At 40.2% G+C, this 18007-nt stretch overlaps 1 protein-coding gene across 1 annotated transcript; it reads right to left on the bottom strand.

The window, feature by feature from the left end:
• Positions 1-750: 750 nt before the first annotated feature.
• On the bottom strand, positions 751-17526 carry KVR01_002324 (uncharacterized protein; the record flags this gene model as incomplete). The annotated part of the gene is made up of 4 exons (XM_044791103.1): positions 751-3003; positions 3070-3185; positions 10626-16924; positions 16988-17526. 4 exons carry the CDS (start codon positions 17524-17526, stop codon positions 751-753), a joined length of 9207 nt encoding a protein of 3068 aa, XP_044647339.1.
• Between the last annotated feature and the right edge of the window lie 481 nt (positions 17527-18007).

Here is an 18007-nt window from a genome sequence, read left to right as displayed (position 1 = left end):
TGCAATCTAATTTAGTCATGCGGCCCTCGTGCGGGAGTTTCCGTCCGCCGGCTCGCCTAATAATGAGTGGGTCCTTGGCCCTCGTGGCGAGGGCTCCCAGGCAGGCGGGGTAATAAGCAGGACGACATTGGTATTGAGGCTCGCCGGGCTCCCGATGCTCGCGGACGAGCTGATCCTCACGGTGGCCGATCTAGTGCAGGCCCACAAGGCGGGCATCGCAAGAGTGAATATCAAGCTGTCGCGGGTCGGCGGTATTACCAAAGCACCCATCATGCTCTACACGCAGCGGCAGAGGCACCTGGAATGACGATCAATATCGACGACACTTGGGGCTGTGCCGTGACGACGGCGCAGAATCTCGAGGTGGCATACCTTAGCAGTCATGGCTGGCTGGGCGCCTGCGACTTCATTCCTGCGTGGACAAACCCAATGCTCCCCGAGGTTCTGCGCATGCAGTCGCACGGCTGGGTTGCTCTGCTCTTGCAGCCTGGCATAGTTTTCTCGCGGCGAATGTTGGAATGCTTCGAGAGCCGCTCCTACAAACTGCTGCGGCTAGTCATAATGCCAGCCGGTCTCGGGCACGACGGGCTGGCTATTGGTATGGCCACTGTCACAGTCACGGACAAGGGAAGAAGGGCCGCGGGGTGTCCCTGATGATTCCTATCTCGACGACGTTAGAACAATAATCTGTGTACATTTGTTATCCTGTCCTTCTCAAGCTTGTCCCAACGTGTCTGCTAGCAACATCCCTCAGTCGTTTTGCTCCTCAAAGTCGGATTCCTGGAACGTTCTGCCCACCAGCAAGCCGCCCATGTCCGTCTTGTCGATACCATCCCCATTCCGCCTGATTTTGGACATGAGGGTGTGAAAAAAGCCGACAGGGCTCTCGGTCAGTCCTGATGCACCCCCGGCCCGGCCCTGGTCATCGCTCAGAATGAAGCCCTCAGGGCTGAGCTTCCAACCTTGGTCAGTCATCCGTTGTGTGACCTTCTTGGCAGAGAGTCCCAGAAAGTTGCAGATCTCCTTATAATCCTCGAAAGAGCTGATGTAAAGCTGTCCCGAGAAGAGGGCAAGCTGCACTGCGAGACTGCGGGGCACGATGGAGCGTCCGGCCTGGGCAGTGACGGTGTGGAAATCTAGCCCATCGAGCGAGGCGTACCCCGAATTGCTGCGAGGCTTGAAGAGATGCAATGTGGCTGCAGTGGAACTCGCCATCGGCTTGTAGAGCTTATTCGCCTCATACGGACTCACGATGAGCATCCGATCAATGGTAGCGGTTCCCTTCTCCCGGCTTGTGAGAACCCACTGCACGGGACGCTGGAAAACATCGGAAAGAAACGAGGCATGACCAGTGGGCACGATGGTCCTGGCGAAGTCGGCGGTAACAAGGAACCTGTCGCTGCCTGTCAGCTGACAGACTGGATATTCCTTTGCGGCACTGCAGTCTTTCAATGCCTCGAACGCCGGCATGTATGCCGTGGAGTCGGCCCTGAACACACCCCTAAGGGCAAAGTCCTGGACGTCCTGGTGTAGACTGTGCAGCAAAGGCTCAGCAGGGGGTGCCCTCTGAACCTGTCGCTCTTGCTCAACCTCCGGCGACAGCTCGCGCTCTTGTTCCTCCTGGAGCGTGCTGGAATTGCACTGCAGTTCGTCGAATTCCTGACAACGTTCGACTATGCGTTGGACATCGACATCTGAGGCATCACCCAAAGAAAGAGACTGGCCTTCACCCTGGCGCGGGCGAAAGCGATCATCAAGAGACTGTGCCTCCTTTTCTTGGAACTTCTCGGCGTGATGCTTGGACAGTGACGTGCGGCCATTGTGGCGGACCTGCTCCCATAGCTTTTGCTGACGGACGAACCGCGCGCCCTGGACTGCCCAGAGCGGAAGGTTGTGATGGAGGTCCACATGCGTCTCGGAGATTGCCCAAAGAATTACGTCTATGAGCTTGATACTCGAGCTCCGGAGGACGGGTCCCGCGTCCTTTTTAGACTGCATGATCTTTTCTTGGATTTCCCGAGAGATGCAAAAGACAACACTCTGCCCTTTTCCAAGCTTGCGCATTCGCATGCAAGCCTGCGCGAGTCGGTCCTTTGTGAGGCCGGCACCAAGAGTAACTGCAGCCCTGTACTTTGTTGGTAGACGCAGATCAATCCCACGAGTGTGAGCCTCGTCAAGGAAGACAAGGCAGGCGTCCATGCGGGTGAAAAATGATGAGGCACGGAGCAAGTCTACTCTGCCTGCCCGGTCAATGACGCACAGCTCGTCGTCCTCGTTCACAAACACGGCCGCCTCCTTTGTCAAGTTGTGCTCCTTCAACCAAGTCTCGGCCACCTTGATGTTGATGAGCTCGATTATCTGGGCACCTACGTCCAGAATGACCTGTGCCGCTGGAGCAAGGTGCAGAACAGTTGCCAGTAAGTGCTCCGCATCCGAAGTACCTGGCCAGGCCGGCTCTATTAGCACAACACCGTTTTCAGGTTGTAACATGTATTCCAGAACCAATGCGTTGGTGTGTTTCTGCTCGGGGTGGTCAAGATGGTGGACATCAGTTGGCAGCACCCAACGAGAGTCATTCGTGCCGGAGAACCCCGTCAGGGGCCGGCCCTTGCGCTTCCCAATATCCCATCCGGAGGCCGAGAGCTTGTGTGGGAACTCCTTCATCTGTTTGGGAAAGACGATGTGTGCGAGGAAAAAGTCTATCACACTCTTGGCGAAGCGGAGCGGTGGAAACAACTTCGATATGCAAAGAGGGCGATCCTGCAGGTTGATGCCTTGAAGTTGCTTGAACTCGTCAGGCAGCCTGTTAGCATCTCCGACCCAGGCCTGATACTCTGCGTCAGCCTGGTCTGAACCCACAAGACACTCCATCGCGGTGAAAAGGCTCTCGTTGGAGAGTCCGCCGTAGTAGTAGGAAAGGGACGTCAGAGTAATGACAACGTCTGGATGGCTGAATTCAGATCGAAGTGAGGGATTATCCTTTGCGAGGTATGGCACCGCAAGCTGGGTGGGTGGTGTGCGAGATGGAGCCAGACCGTAGTTCACCCGCCATCGCTTTTAGGTTAAGACAAATTCTAGGACACCACATGCGATAATGCCACGAAGCAGGAGGAGGAGGGGACCTGTCGTGTCAGTCCAAAACAGGGACTTCTCGACGGCATCGACCTCAGCCGCAGTGAGCTCGACTTTGGAGATGTATGCATGGACAGCCCTGCGGATTGCCTCTGGTTAACGAGAGACCTGGAGTGTTCCAAGGCCATTATTGCAAATGTGGTCAGTATTAGGGCGAAGGGTCACGAATAGAGTAAATAGGCACACGCAGCATAGGCGTAGAGTAGGCGTAGAGGAGAAGTAGTGTATTAAATAGTAGTGGGCTACTAATTATTACCTCCCTTCCTTCCTTTTAAACCTTTTGGTTTCCCTTTATCCTCTTATAGCCAGCATTACGCCTATACAATAGGGTATTTATACTATTAAGGCGCTAATACCAACATTCTTTGCCAGTACTATATTAAAGCCCCACTAATATTAGCTTATTATAATAAACATTTTTAATAAGCTGCCCTTCCTTTTATATTCCTACCTTTAAAAGTAATAATAGTATAATATTATAATATTATTATAATATTGCCATAATATAGTTGGGGCCGAGTTAAAAGTAAAGGGGCCGGGTTATAGCGCGCCATGCCCTAAAATGGCATAATAGCAACTAGAAAATATTATTAATATAGAGGTTTTTAACAAAACTGGGCCGGCATAATAATAGTATTATAAAAAAGCAAGATAGTCGCGGCCTTTAAAAAATCCTTTTTTTATCCTATTATTATTATCCTTCCTATTATTCTAAATAGTAAGCTATATTATTAAGGGTGCCTATTATTTTAAATAGCTTTATTATTATAATATAGGCAAGGCGCCCTCCTATTTTTATATTTAAACCCTTATACCCCTATTCCCTTTTCTTTTTTTCCTTCCTTTCCCCTTAATATAATTAATTAAATAATAAATACCCCCTTATATATAATAATTTGTAAAAGCTATATTAATATATTATAATAACAATAATAAAATAATAATAATAAAAATAATAATAATAATTTTAATAATAAGTCCCCCCTTTTATTACTATTATAATATATTTATATTATTTAAGCTAGGCACTTATATTAACTTATTTTTTTAATTACCTATTATAACTACTACTAATATTAGTTCTTTTAGTATTTTCCATATAATATATTTATAATACTTGCACTTTATATTAATGGCTTTTATAAATTCCCAAATATCTAGTACTCCTACTTTTACTATAAGTTGCATTTCCTTATAATACTACGCTTATATAATATATAAACTATATTTATATTAAACTCTTACTAATAGGTGCCTTAATCTTCTTTTATTTCCACTTCTTCTAATAGCTTTGCCCCCCAAATAAATATATTTAAGTTTATTTTATTTATATTATGCCCCTATTATAATCCTCCTAGGCGCACTAAGTACTAATATTACGCCTTTAACTATTTTATAAAAAGGTTAAAAAAGCGCCTAGCCCTATACATATAACATCTATATAATGCGCGCATTATGTATGCCACCTTAAAAAAAATAGCACTTATTACTGCCATTATTAAACTAATAAAATATATATCTTATATAACACTTTTACTATATGCTTATATTGTATATATATGGCTAATATAATTTTATTTAGGTACTAGCAAGTACTATACCTATTATAGCTATAATAACTAGACTTATACTCCTATAAATACACTTTGGTCCCCCTTTTTCTATGTGCTACTAATTTGTTACGTGTATATTATATTAAATCCCCTTCATTATATATAAGCTACTTTAGGCCTTCCTTTAAAATAATAAGTGCAAGCGCCTTATAAAGGCAATTCGCCTCCTACCCGCTAAGGGTATAGTTATTATGGCCATATAAGTTGCGCCTACCACTACCTTAATAATTGCAAAAAATAAGTTTATATTACTAGTTTGCCGCAATGTTATTATATTTAAAAAGCTTACATGCAAAACGCAAGCACTGTGCATATTTTGCGAGAAGTAAATAGAAAATAAGAAGGATAATAAAAAGGAGTAACCTAGAGGTATATAAGGAGTAATAATTTTATAAAAAACGCAAATAAGTAGGCGCGCTATGTCCTCACAAATATAATATAAGGTTATTATAAGGGCAATATTAAATCCCCAAATAAATGGGCATATAAAATATTTATATAAATAAAAAAAATAAATATAAATTATATTATATATGCAGCTTTAGCGCTATATTAGCATGCTTCCAACTACCTTTTAATCCCTACTTTATATTCTCATACTAAGTTATTTAATATATAAAAACGCAACTTTTATAAATTATTATTATAACTATAGCCCTTCTAATAAATAAAATATTATTATATTAATTATAGCCTTTAATACCCTAAAATAACTTCCACCTTAAAAACGTTATCTTATTTAACCTTAATATTAAATTATAATATAAATATTTCGCCTTTATAAGGCCTAAATAGCTTTAAAATAATAATAGAAACAACATTATAAATGTAATATTATATAAGTAGGTCCAACTTATAAGCAAGGCCATGCTTTTTAATTACCTTAAAAATATAAAATAGGCCTAAATACTTATTTGCAAATTTCTTGCTCCTATACTTTTACCATAAATACTTTATTAATATTATAACTAAGTTGCCTTTCATAAATTTTATATTAAGGTATTAGCAATTATACTATTTTACATACTTAGCATTAGCATAGTATAAATATTACATAATTTAAGTATATGCAACCTAAATATTCTTATTAGCTTTAACTATATTTAAAATATTAGTTTCTTATAGTAGAAGTGCATTAATAAGTGCTATTAAATTATAGCCAAATAATATAAATAAAGGGCTAGCCTTAATTATTAAATATTTAAAATTATTATATGCAAATTATACAAAATATAGTTGCTACGCCTAATTACTTTATTTAATATTCCTATATATGCAAAAATAATATTTAAGGTTTTAGTTTTATTATTTTATTTAGCTATTAATTTACAAGTAGAAGGCAATACTTATACGCTACTTTATCTTTAAATTCACATAAAATTTTGCCTAAAAGTAACTAATAAAAAGGCTGCCTTAATTTAATATAATCCCCTAAAATATTTTAAATATAATAAAAATATATAAAATAAAAATATTTACTAGGCCGCTACTTATTAGTTATATAATTATTATAATATAAATTATATATTTTATAAAATAATCTATTATTATAAAAATGGCATTACAAGGCTTATTATTATATAAATTAATTAATAAAGGTAGGCCTATAATAAAGTCTATTAAAATCTCCTTTTATAATTATTAGGGCAATAATAGCAACGCTAAAAAGCCAAATAGTTAATACTTAAACGCTTTTATATATTAGCAAACTATATATATATTAATATATTATTTTATATTTTTTTAAAAAAAGTTCTAATAATAGCTATATATAAGCAACTTAATTAATTTACTAATATTAAAATACCCTATAAGCTAATTATTATAATAAATATATAATAGTTTTATTTATATATTTAAATTATTTAATATATAAATTTTATTACTAAAATAAAACAATTTGTTTTTTAGTTGCTATATTTTCCTAGCTTTACCATATTATTTATACTTTTTATGCCATACCCCTCTTTATATAAAAATGTCTTTTTATTATAAATATTATAAATATACTATTATAAATTACTTAAACTATATTATTACTATTACCACGCTTTACTCTTCTACTTTATATAAAAGGGTATTTAAATATATACTTTAATTTCAAGCAGCTATAGCCATTAAATATATTTTATACTTTAACGCTACTTTTTCGCGTTATTTAAAGCCCCCTTCTTTTAAGTATAAATTTATACTCTAATAATTATAACTATAATTTGCTATCTCCCTTAATATTATAAAATCGCTAAATCTTTATAGTTTAATTTTTACTTAATTCCTATAAATATAATTAGGCCTATAAAATAAGCTATTTATTAGGTTCTTATTTCCTAGCCTATATTTAATTATTAAATCTACTATTATTAAGGTATTAAGCCATTATAACTACTTTATAAAAAGGTTCCTTTTTATATACTAATATTTTAAGTTTAAATAATTAGTTAAAATAATTATAATATACTACAAATATTATAGGTAGTAGCGCCAAATTATAATAATATTAATAATAATAAGTAGCTTTAAATTATTAATATTATAATATTATTTTATAAAAGTTAACTTTTATAATTTAAATATAATTAAATACTAGGCTCCTTTAAAAGAAAGTTATAAAATAATTAATTTAATAGCTTTAATAAATATATTTATTTTAAAATATATATATAATAAAGGTATAAAATATTATAAAATAGGGACTATTATAAAAGTAGTTTTAAATACTTAAATACTACTTTTATATAAAATAAAAGCTTAATTAGCCCTATAATACTACTTTAAAAGGTTAATTAAAAGTATAATTACTTTAAAATATACCTAAATAAACTATTAATAAAAGCTTAAAACCTAAAAATATAAATTTTACAAATATTATAAAATAATAGTTATTTTTAATAATAGTAATATAATTTTATTTTATAATAATATTATTAAATATAATTATAAATTTAAAAACTTAATTTAAATAATTTTAAATTTATATTTTTAAAGTTTAAATATAGTTCCTATTAATATAAGCATTTTAAAATGCTATATATATTCCTATATATACTTTATTATTATTATTAAAAATAAAATATTATTTAAATATATAATATAATATATATTTATAAGCCTTATAAGAATATAATTAATATATATTTAAAATATTATAAGAATATTAATTAGTTTAAATAGTATTATTATATATTTAAAATAACTATATTTTATATAAAAGCCGTCTTTTACTTATTACCTATATAAATTCTAACCTAATAATATACTTCTTTAATATTTAGCTTAATATATACTTTTATATTTTTAAGTTAATTTAAAATCTTAAAGATTAAAGGTAGCAAGATGTGATTCTTATATATAAGCTGGTTAAGCATATAATAATTAATATAAAAGTATAGCTTTCCTTTTTTTTTAAATATAAATATAATAGGCGTGCCTACTAGGCTAGTAAATAGCCTAATAAATCCTTATATAAGTATATTATTTATATAGCTTTAAAGTACTTTTAGCTTTATATTTAAAAGAAAATATAGTAGTTTCTATAAAGGCTAGGCGCCTTCTTTTAACTTTATTTTATAATCTATAAGCATATATTTAGTAAAAATATGTATGGCTTTTTTTAAATAAATATCTTTAAATTTAATATATTTGGCTAGTAAATATAATAAAGGCATAGCTAAAAGGTTCTTATTTTTATTATTTACATTTTTTAAAAGAATAAAATAAAAGTAAATAGCTATAATAATAGTATTAAATAAAAGCGGCTTATTTAAAATATAAATATTAAGTTAGTTTTTATATAAAAAAAAGCGCTATTATTATTATTTTTATTAAATAAATAAGTTTATTACCTTTAGCTAAAAAAGCTAAATATAATATTTTTACTAAATAAATTTATAATAATAAAATAATAGCATTATATATATATAATATTATAAAAGTTTATTATTTAAATAAAAAAGTAATTATTATAAAGGGGATTAAATTATTACTAATATTAATAAATTATAATTTATTTTTAAAATAATATTAATACTTATATATATTAATAGTATTATAGCTAATAAGATTCTTTTAATTTTAAGTTAATAATATTTTAAAAGTTTTATATAATTATTAATTTTAACTTATATATTAATATAAAGCTATTATTTATTTAGTATAACGCTACTAATTATTTGGTATACTTATAACTTTAAGGGTTATTAATTAGTTTTTAAAAAGGTTTTAGGGCATTAAGTAATAATATAGCCCTTTTATTTATAATTATAATAAAAAACATTTAGGTACTAACTACTAGTATGGTTTATTAACCTATAAATATAATAGTTATTTTAGTATAACTTAAAATATATATTAGTATAATATTTTTACTAGTAATAATTATAATAAATTATTAAAAAAGCTAGTTAAAAAAATAAAAATATTACTTTTTTTTTAGCAGCCTAAATAAAAACGGCTATAAAGGCGTCCTAAACATATAATTAGCTTATTATTATTATAAGTATATTCCTATAATATTAAAAAATATGCCCAACTTATTAGCAAATATAATATATAAAAAAGGATTAAAAAGCTTAGCAAGGTTATAGCAATACTATATTATTACTAGTTAATATTATTTTTTTTATAGCCTTTATATATTAAGCTTAGCCAACTACTTATTTTTATATAATAGGTAATTACACCTATATATAAAATATTATATAAATACTTGGCTTAAATTTATTAATTATATTATATATATAATGCAATTTTATAAAGTTATTAGAAAATTTCATTTTAACTTTCTAATAATAATATAAAATTTATAATAAATTTATTATTTTTATTAAATTATTATAAATATAATAAATATAATAATAATATATATAATAAAATTAAAAGTTAATTATATAAAAACTTTTTAAAGTTTATAAAAAAAATAGCAAAAAGGTCCATATTTTATACTTATTTTTTTATAATAAAGCTAATTTAATTTTGCTTAAATATACCTTTTAAATAATATATTATATAGCCCACCTACTTTTATAACTTTATAATCTTATATAAATAAAAATAATAATAAAAGTTAAAAAAAAAGGTTTATAAAGCTATATAAAATTTTTTACTATAAATAAAAGTAAAAAGTTTGCCAAAATAATAGCTTAACTTAAATATAATAGCAATATTATATAGGTTAAGCTTACCTTATACTTTAAAATAAAGGGGGGTAGTATTTTTAAATATAAAAAAAGCTATTAAAATAAGAATTAGGGCAAGTTTACTTTTATTATAAAAAAGTAGTATAAGCTTAGCTTATTTAATATAAAAGTACTAGCAAATAGCTTTATCCTTAAATTATTAGTTAAATTTTTTTTTTTTACACTTAAATTATACGCTTATAAGTTAGCTATTATATATTATATCTTTAATGCTAGGCCAAAATAAAACTAAATTAAAAAGGGATTATACTACCTAAAAGTAAAAAATTTAGCCGCCTTTATAAAGGTTATAAGTCCCTTATAGCTTAAACGTAATAATACTAATACGCAAATATATAAGGCGCAATATTAATACTATACTAGTATTTTAAATAATTTACTTTTTAAAATAGGTAAAATAATTAAACTATTAAAGCAAAGAATTATAAGTAAAGTAAATAAGTACATGTAATATAGGCGTAGAGTAGGCGTAGGGGAAAAGTAGTATATTAAATAGTAGTAGGCTACTAATTATTACCTCCCTTCCTTCCTTCTAGACCTTCTAGTTTCCCTTTATCCTCTTATAGCTAGCGCCGCGCCTGCGCGGCGGGGTATTTACGCTGCCAGGGCGCCGGTACCAGCATCCTTCGCCGGCACCATATCAGAGCCCCACTAGTACCAGCTTATTGTGACAAACGTCTCTAACAGTCAGCAAGGAGCTGGTTGAGAAGGTCTGCCGCGTTTTGGCGGAGGATTCGAAACTTAGAAAAGCACCCCTTGACACCCCGTTGGTAGTCGACCGAAGATGGAAAAGCCTTCGCTACTCGGGGCGCCATCAGTCTCACAAGACCCAGCACTTTCTGCACCACCAGCCAGCGATCCGGGAAAAGCTCGATAGGACGCTGCGTCCCCATGGTGTAAATGAGCTCAAATCGTACGTTGAAGTTCTCGTCACTCTCGTCCACAATGTCGCGTGCATTTTGCTCCAGAAAGTCCAGCGTTGACATGAGCTCGCGCCCAACTTCTTCCCTCCCTAGGATGTAGCATTCCAGTGCCATGAGCTGAAAAGACAGAATATTCTCGGGCTGTATCAAAAGCACGCCGCCTGACGACATGCATTCATGCAACATGCGAGAAATTTGGTGAGCAGCTGTGGTGTCCAGTTTGAGGGAGCGTGAGATAGGCATGTAGTAGACTCGTCGGTCCAGCAGTCCACCAAGCTTTGAGATCAGCATCTGCGCCATCTGTTTCGACTGAGGCTTAGCTACAACGACCCTGACCAGCTGCTTACCATCGGCTAGAGCGGCCGCAACGATGGGAACAATCACACTGGATTTGCCTTCGCCCATATTGAGCTGCATCACTGCGTTGTCTTCGTGCGGTGGGTTCTGCATTTGCTCGGCAACCTGCCTTTGGACCGGCCGAATGAGGAAGCCGCTCTCCACTTCCATCAGCAGTGATTCCGGATGTTCTTCAGGCTTCCAGTCTCGGTGACCAGGATTTCGCAACTCATTGATGAGGTCTTGCTTTTCGGTCAGTTTTGTGAGTCGTTCCGCCCGCTGCATTGCAGCAAGCGCTAGTGCGTATTGATCGATGCACGACTTCCAATCATCACTAAGGCGGTGTCGTCTGTCGTGGGAAAGCTGCTTCAAAAAGAAAGTTTGTGATATCCGAGGTCGCTGGTAGGTGGAATGAATGCCAGCCAAGCTTGGTGACAGGGCCAAGGCAGCCTCGAGCATATCATACACCTCCTTCACATAGTCGGTGCACGACTTCAAGTAAGACGAGAGTTCGTCAGCGGTCACGTTGAAAGATGACATTCCATCACAATTTTGTGATTCAAGTGCGTCTAGACTCTCGCGAAGGTCTGCCACGTACTGGGACTTGTACCTTGAACGACCGACCCGGTCTTCCAAACCCTTGATGACAAATCCAAGACGTCGCGGCTCACGAGGTCCCTGGTCCTGAGTCGAGTAGTCTGGATGGTGATCGAGAGTTGGGCAGTCGTCCGGAAGCTCCGGTGCGGGATGGGAAAAGACGCTGTTCTCAGACACAAATCCAAGAACCCCAGGCCTCAATGCAGGGGCGCTCATGGTCAAGGCGACCATGTGAACTGGCTCAGAGTCAAGGCTCGACATTGTCTCCTCGATAGATTCCAAGAAGTTACGAAGCAGCCTGTTGTCATACCACTTCTTGAAAAAGGAGCTAACGCGTTGCATGGCATCATGGACGTTGACGTACGTTGAGAGACTTGGAAGGGAAGGATTGGTGGGAGCTTCGCAGGGCCATTGAGCAACGAGGGCGTCCACGCAGCTCGCAACTTGATAGTTGCGTGCGCGCCGCCATTCTCTGTTGCGCCGATTGTTATATTCGAATTCTCCCTCGTTTCTCAACCTTTCTAGGTGCTGCTCGGGGCATGAGGTAATAGGAAGACTGAACTCCTTAATCGCATCAGACAATGCGTCTTTCGAGCAAGCATAACCAGCTTTTGGTTGAAAATAGTCGCACTCTGGTGCGGAGATTTGTGCCACTGCCGTAGACTTGAGAAACATGGCAACGGCCTGCAACATTGGCAAATTTGCATCTTCCTGAGAGGCAAGTGTTGAAAGCCACATCGTGATTGAGAACTTGTACTGTTGTGAAGCTGTGGAGGTCGAAAGGCACCTATGCAATGCGAGCATATGTTGTATGACGTACTCTGACCCCTGATTCTCATTCAAAATACTTGTGTGATTCAAATCCGACCATTTGACGTCCTTCTGAGATCCGTGGACTTTGTTGACGGCGAGCATCGTCTGCCAAAGGCTACCCGCCCCCGGGGCTGGATACGAGAGCCCAACGCCGTCTCGTGAGGTGAGAACAGCCATAGTGAAAGCATTTGTGGCGCGTTTCGATCCAAAATTGTTATCGCGGGCGGCGTAAAACTGATCACTGTGAACTGTGTGGTCCTCTGCTCCGAAGCCCGACACCCTGAAAGTAGAAGACCGAATGTTGTCTCTCCGGAGAAGCCCTTCGTCAGTGACCTCCATAGAAGGGAGTTCAAGTACAACTTCCGGGAAGAGAATAATTGACTGTGCGGCCTTTTCTAGCAAGGTCTTGACCTCTGCGAAGAAATGTCCGTGTTGAGACAAGAAACTGATATTGCTGTCCCAATCGACGGTTTGCATGACACGCAGGTAGTGAGGATAATAGTGGCGGCTCGGGGTGAGATTGCGTATCTTGACCAACATGTCCACATGCTCCTGAGAAAGCTGGCCAAAGGAGTGGACGGCTGCAGATTTCAAAATGGTAAGGGCTTGCTCAGTGCCGGTCTGGTGCGTAAGAGGGTCGGGCAGACAAAAAGACGTGAGAGCATGGAGATAGGCTAGGAACAACTTGCAGCCAAGCTCGCCATTGTCAAGCAGCCGGCCGAGCTGAGGATCAACACGCAGATCGTGGACCTTGCTGTCGCCAATTGACTCTGTGGGGACAGCAACGGAGACATGAACGCTTGTCTGATGGTAGCCGACCACTGCCGTCTCGGGAATAAGTACCATGCGGTCGTCCGTTGTCGAATGCTTGAGAACAAGCTTGCTCTGTAGTCCGACAAGTGTTCCTATGGATTGGTCGGCATCGACCACCATGGAGCGGTAATCGTTGGACTCTAATGACTCACTGCCCTCTGCAAGACTGAAATTGAGGCGCAGTTTTGGAAGCCTAACAAGGAGTGTCCTCTTTTCGCGAGATGGCCGCAGGATGCTGTGGATTTGGCATTCGCCGGCCAGAGGGTCCAGCACATGAGATACTGCCTGTGACGTCAAACTGCCGATGCAAACGACGTGATCAGACTGGGATCTCGAGAGCCGCCAGTGTGTCTCATATCGCGACAAGGTCCACACTCTGTCTGAAGACGAGACCCATGGCGCTTCGACTGGGCTGAATAGCACGGTGTTGGTCGCAACATTCAGCCAGTGAACGTACTCTTCAACGAATGAAGTCGGATAGGCGTTTCGGAAAAGGCTGCTTGGTATGGTCTCATATGTAGTCTTGCCATCTGTGGCTCTGACAATGAGCTCGCCATCTGCCATGCCCAGTTGCACCGAATATCCCCCAAATTTGCGCTTGGTGGAGAACTGAAACCCAGGTGTTGTGGATGGCATGATTTCGACGACGGCCTGTCCGAAAAATGTCTTGTACTGAGGGTGGGTGCGATATTCTCTTGGTGGCTGATCCAGCGGTAGGCCATTCACCAGGAGCTCGCCGGTGAGCAGGTTGTAGTGTACGGTCATGCCAAGCGTATCCGTAGTCATCCAGTGATCAGCTGTCTCGGACGCCGCCTGCCAATTCGAGCCTGGAATGTATGCCGACCACCAATTTCCTATCGCATCGTCAAGCTCGGTTGGGTAGCGCGCGAGGGTTTTCCAAGCACGACACAAGAGTCGCTTGCGGCGCATGGCCAGGATGGAAAGAAGTGACCCCTGGTCGGAGGTAAGAGTGCGTTCTCCTTCCAGAACGACCATAGAGGACTGCACGAGAATCGAGGCATTGCTTTCCTCTGCGAAGACCACTTCGAAATGTTGGTCGTCAATGTCGAAAGTCGACGTGCATATTAATGCCAATTCAACACTCTTGGCTGTGAAGAAAGACTTCTCGTCGTGATCGTCAGCTTCAAATGCTTTCTCTCTCAGGCTGTTCACCCAACCCATGGCGATACTGCGGGCGCTGGACAGAAATTCAAGACAGGCCTTCTGCACGTCAGTGCAAGTGCTCAGAGACAGTGCGCGAGCTGCGATGGCAGCGAACACAAAAACAGCCTGTGAGGATTCCCAGTTGCCATTGACCCGCTGCAACGCTTTGGTCAGGTTCTCCAAGAGAGACAAGGCGTTGCCTTTGGAATTGAAGAAATCATGAGAGCTGCGGAGAACTGCTGGGCGGTCATTGTTGCTACATCCGCTTGAAGGTGTCTCCTCCAATCTTGCACCAGCTTGGTAGATACACTGAAGGATGAATGAAGTCGTTTCCGCCTTCTTGAAATCTAGATTTGGCATGGCAAGCTGAACCATGATGTTTGCCCACTGGATTCTATGGCCTAGCGGGAGTGTACCAAGTTCTCTGAATTCTTCGATTGTCATATTCTGGGGACACGCATCTTGACTGGCGATGACCGTGTTCGGCCCGGGGCCGTCCACAGCAAAGACAGGACGGAAGAGGAATTGCTGCAAGGACTGTGACTGCACCATATATGTGCAATTCCGAGGAACGGCATCGGAAAAAGTCAAGTTGCCTGGGTACTCATCGTTGCGAGTGTCGTAGTAATGATAGTTCAGTCCGTTTGGGACGCACACTTCGGATTCTTGCAGCTGATTTGTGATCTTCTTCTTTTTCCAGTGTGAACAGACTGCCGGCTTGGTCTGAGATAACAGGTCGAACCGCGGGTTGGTATTCATTCCGGAATGCCTCCGTGAAAGGTGCGGATCATTCCTTGAGAGAAGGAACGTCGTGGAAGGTCTAACCTTCTTGGTCTCGCCTCGGAGAAGGTCTTGGAGAAGTATTGATCGCGCATTCCTCCAATTTGCGAACCACAGCGGTATATCCAGCTCAAATACAACGGCCTTGGCTTGCAGGGGGTTGTCTGGGAGTGGCCACTCATGGATCTCGATCTCCATAGCTTCCATCTGGCGACTATAAGAACATGCCTGGCACTTGGGGTCGTGCACTTCTTGTAGGCCAAGCCAAGGGTCAATGACCTTCCAGATGTTCTGATGGCCCATTTCGTTGTAAAGATTGTAGAGTCGAGCATACTCATCTTTCTTCTGCCTGAGCTCAGTCAACTTCTGTTGACGGTCTGCTGCGGCGTCGCGCTCAATACGTGAAAGTAGTGCTTGATGGTTTTCGGACTCGTCAAAATACTGGATAGAAAAGCTACCCTCACAGGCTGAGGAGAACAAAAGATCGGTCGTCATGATTGTGAGTTTCTGTCGTGTGTGAATGTAATCCTCCAAGTTGTGGAGTGTGTTCATCTGGTCGAAGAACGGCAGGATCAGATTGTGGAGGGCATCGGTCGGGATGCCAGGGTCGTACTCGCTCAACAATGGGCACTGTCGAAGAGCCGCCTTGTCACATGCCACCCACAGCTCAAACATGGTCAATACCATGACAGATGTTGCCTCGGGGTTTCCGTCATAGTGCGTTCGGGCAAGACGTAGGTACTGAACCATAAGGTCGTGCAACCTCCCGCACACATATTCGTGTTCATTGGACGCCAACCAGGCGGTCAGGTTGTCTGCCACCCACCGCTCGAACTGAATGAGATTCGCAACGGCATATTGGTCATCGAAGTGGCTGTCGTCTAGACTTGGCAGAGAGGTTGGCATGTGTCTTGAGAGTAGCGAGGAAGGCGTGAATCGAGGAGATATGGTATCGCGCTGACGCCCCTGTATGTCTTCGATGTGTTTTTCAAGGGCAGGGAGCTTCACTCGTGTGTCTCGCTCGAAGTTCAACTTTGAAAGGGTCGGCAGCTGCGGGTCTCGCGAGTCGAGTCGCTGACAAGAGTTCCAGGTCCTGGAAAGATATTCCAACGACTGCTGGAGTGTGCTGTGAATGCTTGCCATGATGCACTCGTGAAGTACCCGAGGTCCAGCTCTAGAGAGCTTTTGCAGTCGCCGGTCAATTTTGGCTGCCATGCAGTGGATCAGATCCGGAGGGAGGCCGTGGCGGTTCGCTGATTTCAAAATCCTGCTCATGATGAATACCATGATCTCTTTGTAAAGGGCGTGCGAGCCAGCAGATGATCGCATGACGACGAGTTGCATGGAAACTCGAATCAACAGCCACATTGGGGACCGGCGCCATGGCGCCTCCGCTTGCTTCCAAAAGACCTCGTCGCGAGTATTCTTTGAAACCGACGAGACCGAGGTGGGAGAGCCGATACCCCGTAGCACCCCAAAAAACAGCTCGGAGACCATGGCTGGGTCGGTGGTGTCACGAGTCTCATCGTGGAGGACTCCAGATTTCGTCGACTTGGGCCTGCAGCGACTTGTCAGCGACAAACATGGCCTGCAAGCATTTCAACTTTGTGGGACTACTCACTGCATGCCTGGCTCTTGCTGATGGCACATGGTCGATAGAGTACTTGTTATCATCTTGGAAAAGTCGGGCTCGTCGAGCAACTTGGCGGGCACCTCGACAGCTAGTCCAGGGAAGGTGCGAATGAGCCTGCCTTCGGTCTGTATGACATGACCGCTGGTAGGGGACAGCTCGAACACCTCAAAGACAAGCTCGTCCGGTCTTCGAGTAATGAGAACTGCGGCATTTTGACTGCTAACGTTGACGGCCAAAGTCTGTTCAATTGGGAGGGACTTCAAGGTCTTCGAGAGGTGAACTTCGTCAACTGTCCCACCAGGCAAAGCGTTGACTGTTTTGGTGTTGAGAAGGAGGCTGGTGACATTCCCCAGTGGCTCTGGTGTTTGCTCTGGCATAAGCAGAGTTTGTAGGTCGCTGAGTGCCTCGAAAGCGGTGTTGATGAGTAAGATCTCGCTCTCCTCATCGGCTTGCTGTGGCAGCTTGGGAGGGAGAAAGACGTGATGCACGACGCGTTGGACTTCGTCCACGCTCGCGATCGCCGCCATGGCCCCGAATGCTGGAGGCGTCGACGCGATATGAGAAGTTTGGCGCAGATTGGGGCAAGCAGATCAAGTAACTGTCGAGAAACGTGGGAGGAGGTATTTTGGGTGGAAGGTGTGTGGTGGTGTTGTTTGGTCTTTTGTTCGTCGCACTTGTTTTGCAAAACAACAACTGCCAGAAGGCAGAGACCACTGCAAGCCCTCGGCTGGGTTGAGCTTTGGTGCTGGCTGAAAAACCGCTGGATGGGAAACGTTGGGAAAAAAATTTGGGAGCCAGGGAGATCAACTGTAAGAGTGGCTCAGAGCACATGCCATTCACAGGCTTGAGCTGTTGACTGTGGTAGGCCTCATGCATAATGTTGAGTGAGACCTGCATATGAGGACAAAGGAGGTCCAACTTGCCTTCCAAGCTCGTATCTGTGTGATACCGCATGCTTCAAACTATGTTGCCTTGCCTGCCATATGAAACGTATGTGTTGCTGCAAAT

The sequence above is a fragment of the Diaporthe batatas genome (assembly GCF_019321695.1).
Source record: "Diaporthe batatas strain CRI 302-4 chromosome Unknown Contig00003, whole genome shotgun sequence".
NCBI lineage: Eukaryota > Fungi > Ascomycota > Sordariomycetes > Diaporthales > Diaporthaceae > Diaporthe > Diaporthe batatas.
The sequence above is the reverse complement of the archived record's forward strand: the minus strand, read 5'-3'. Positions and strand labels throughout refer to the sequence as shown.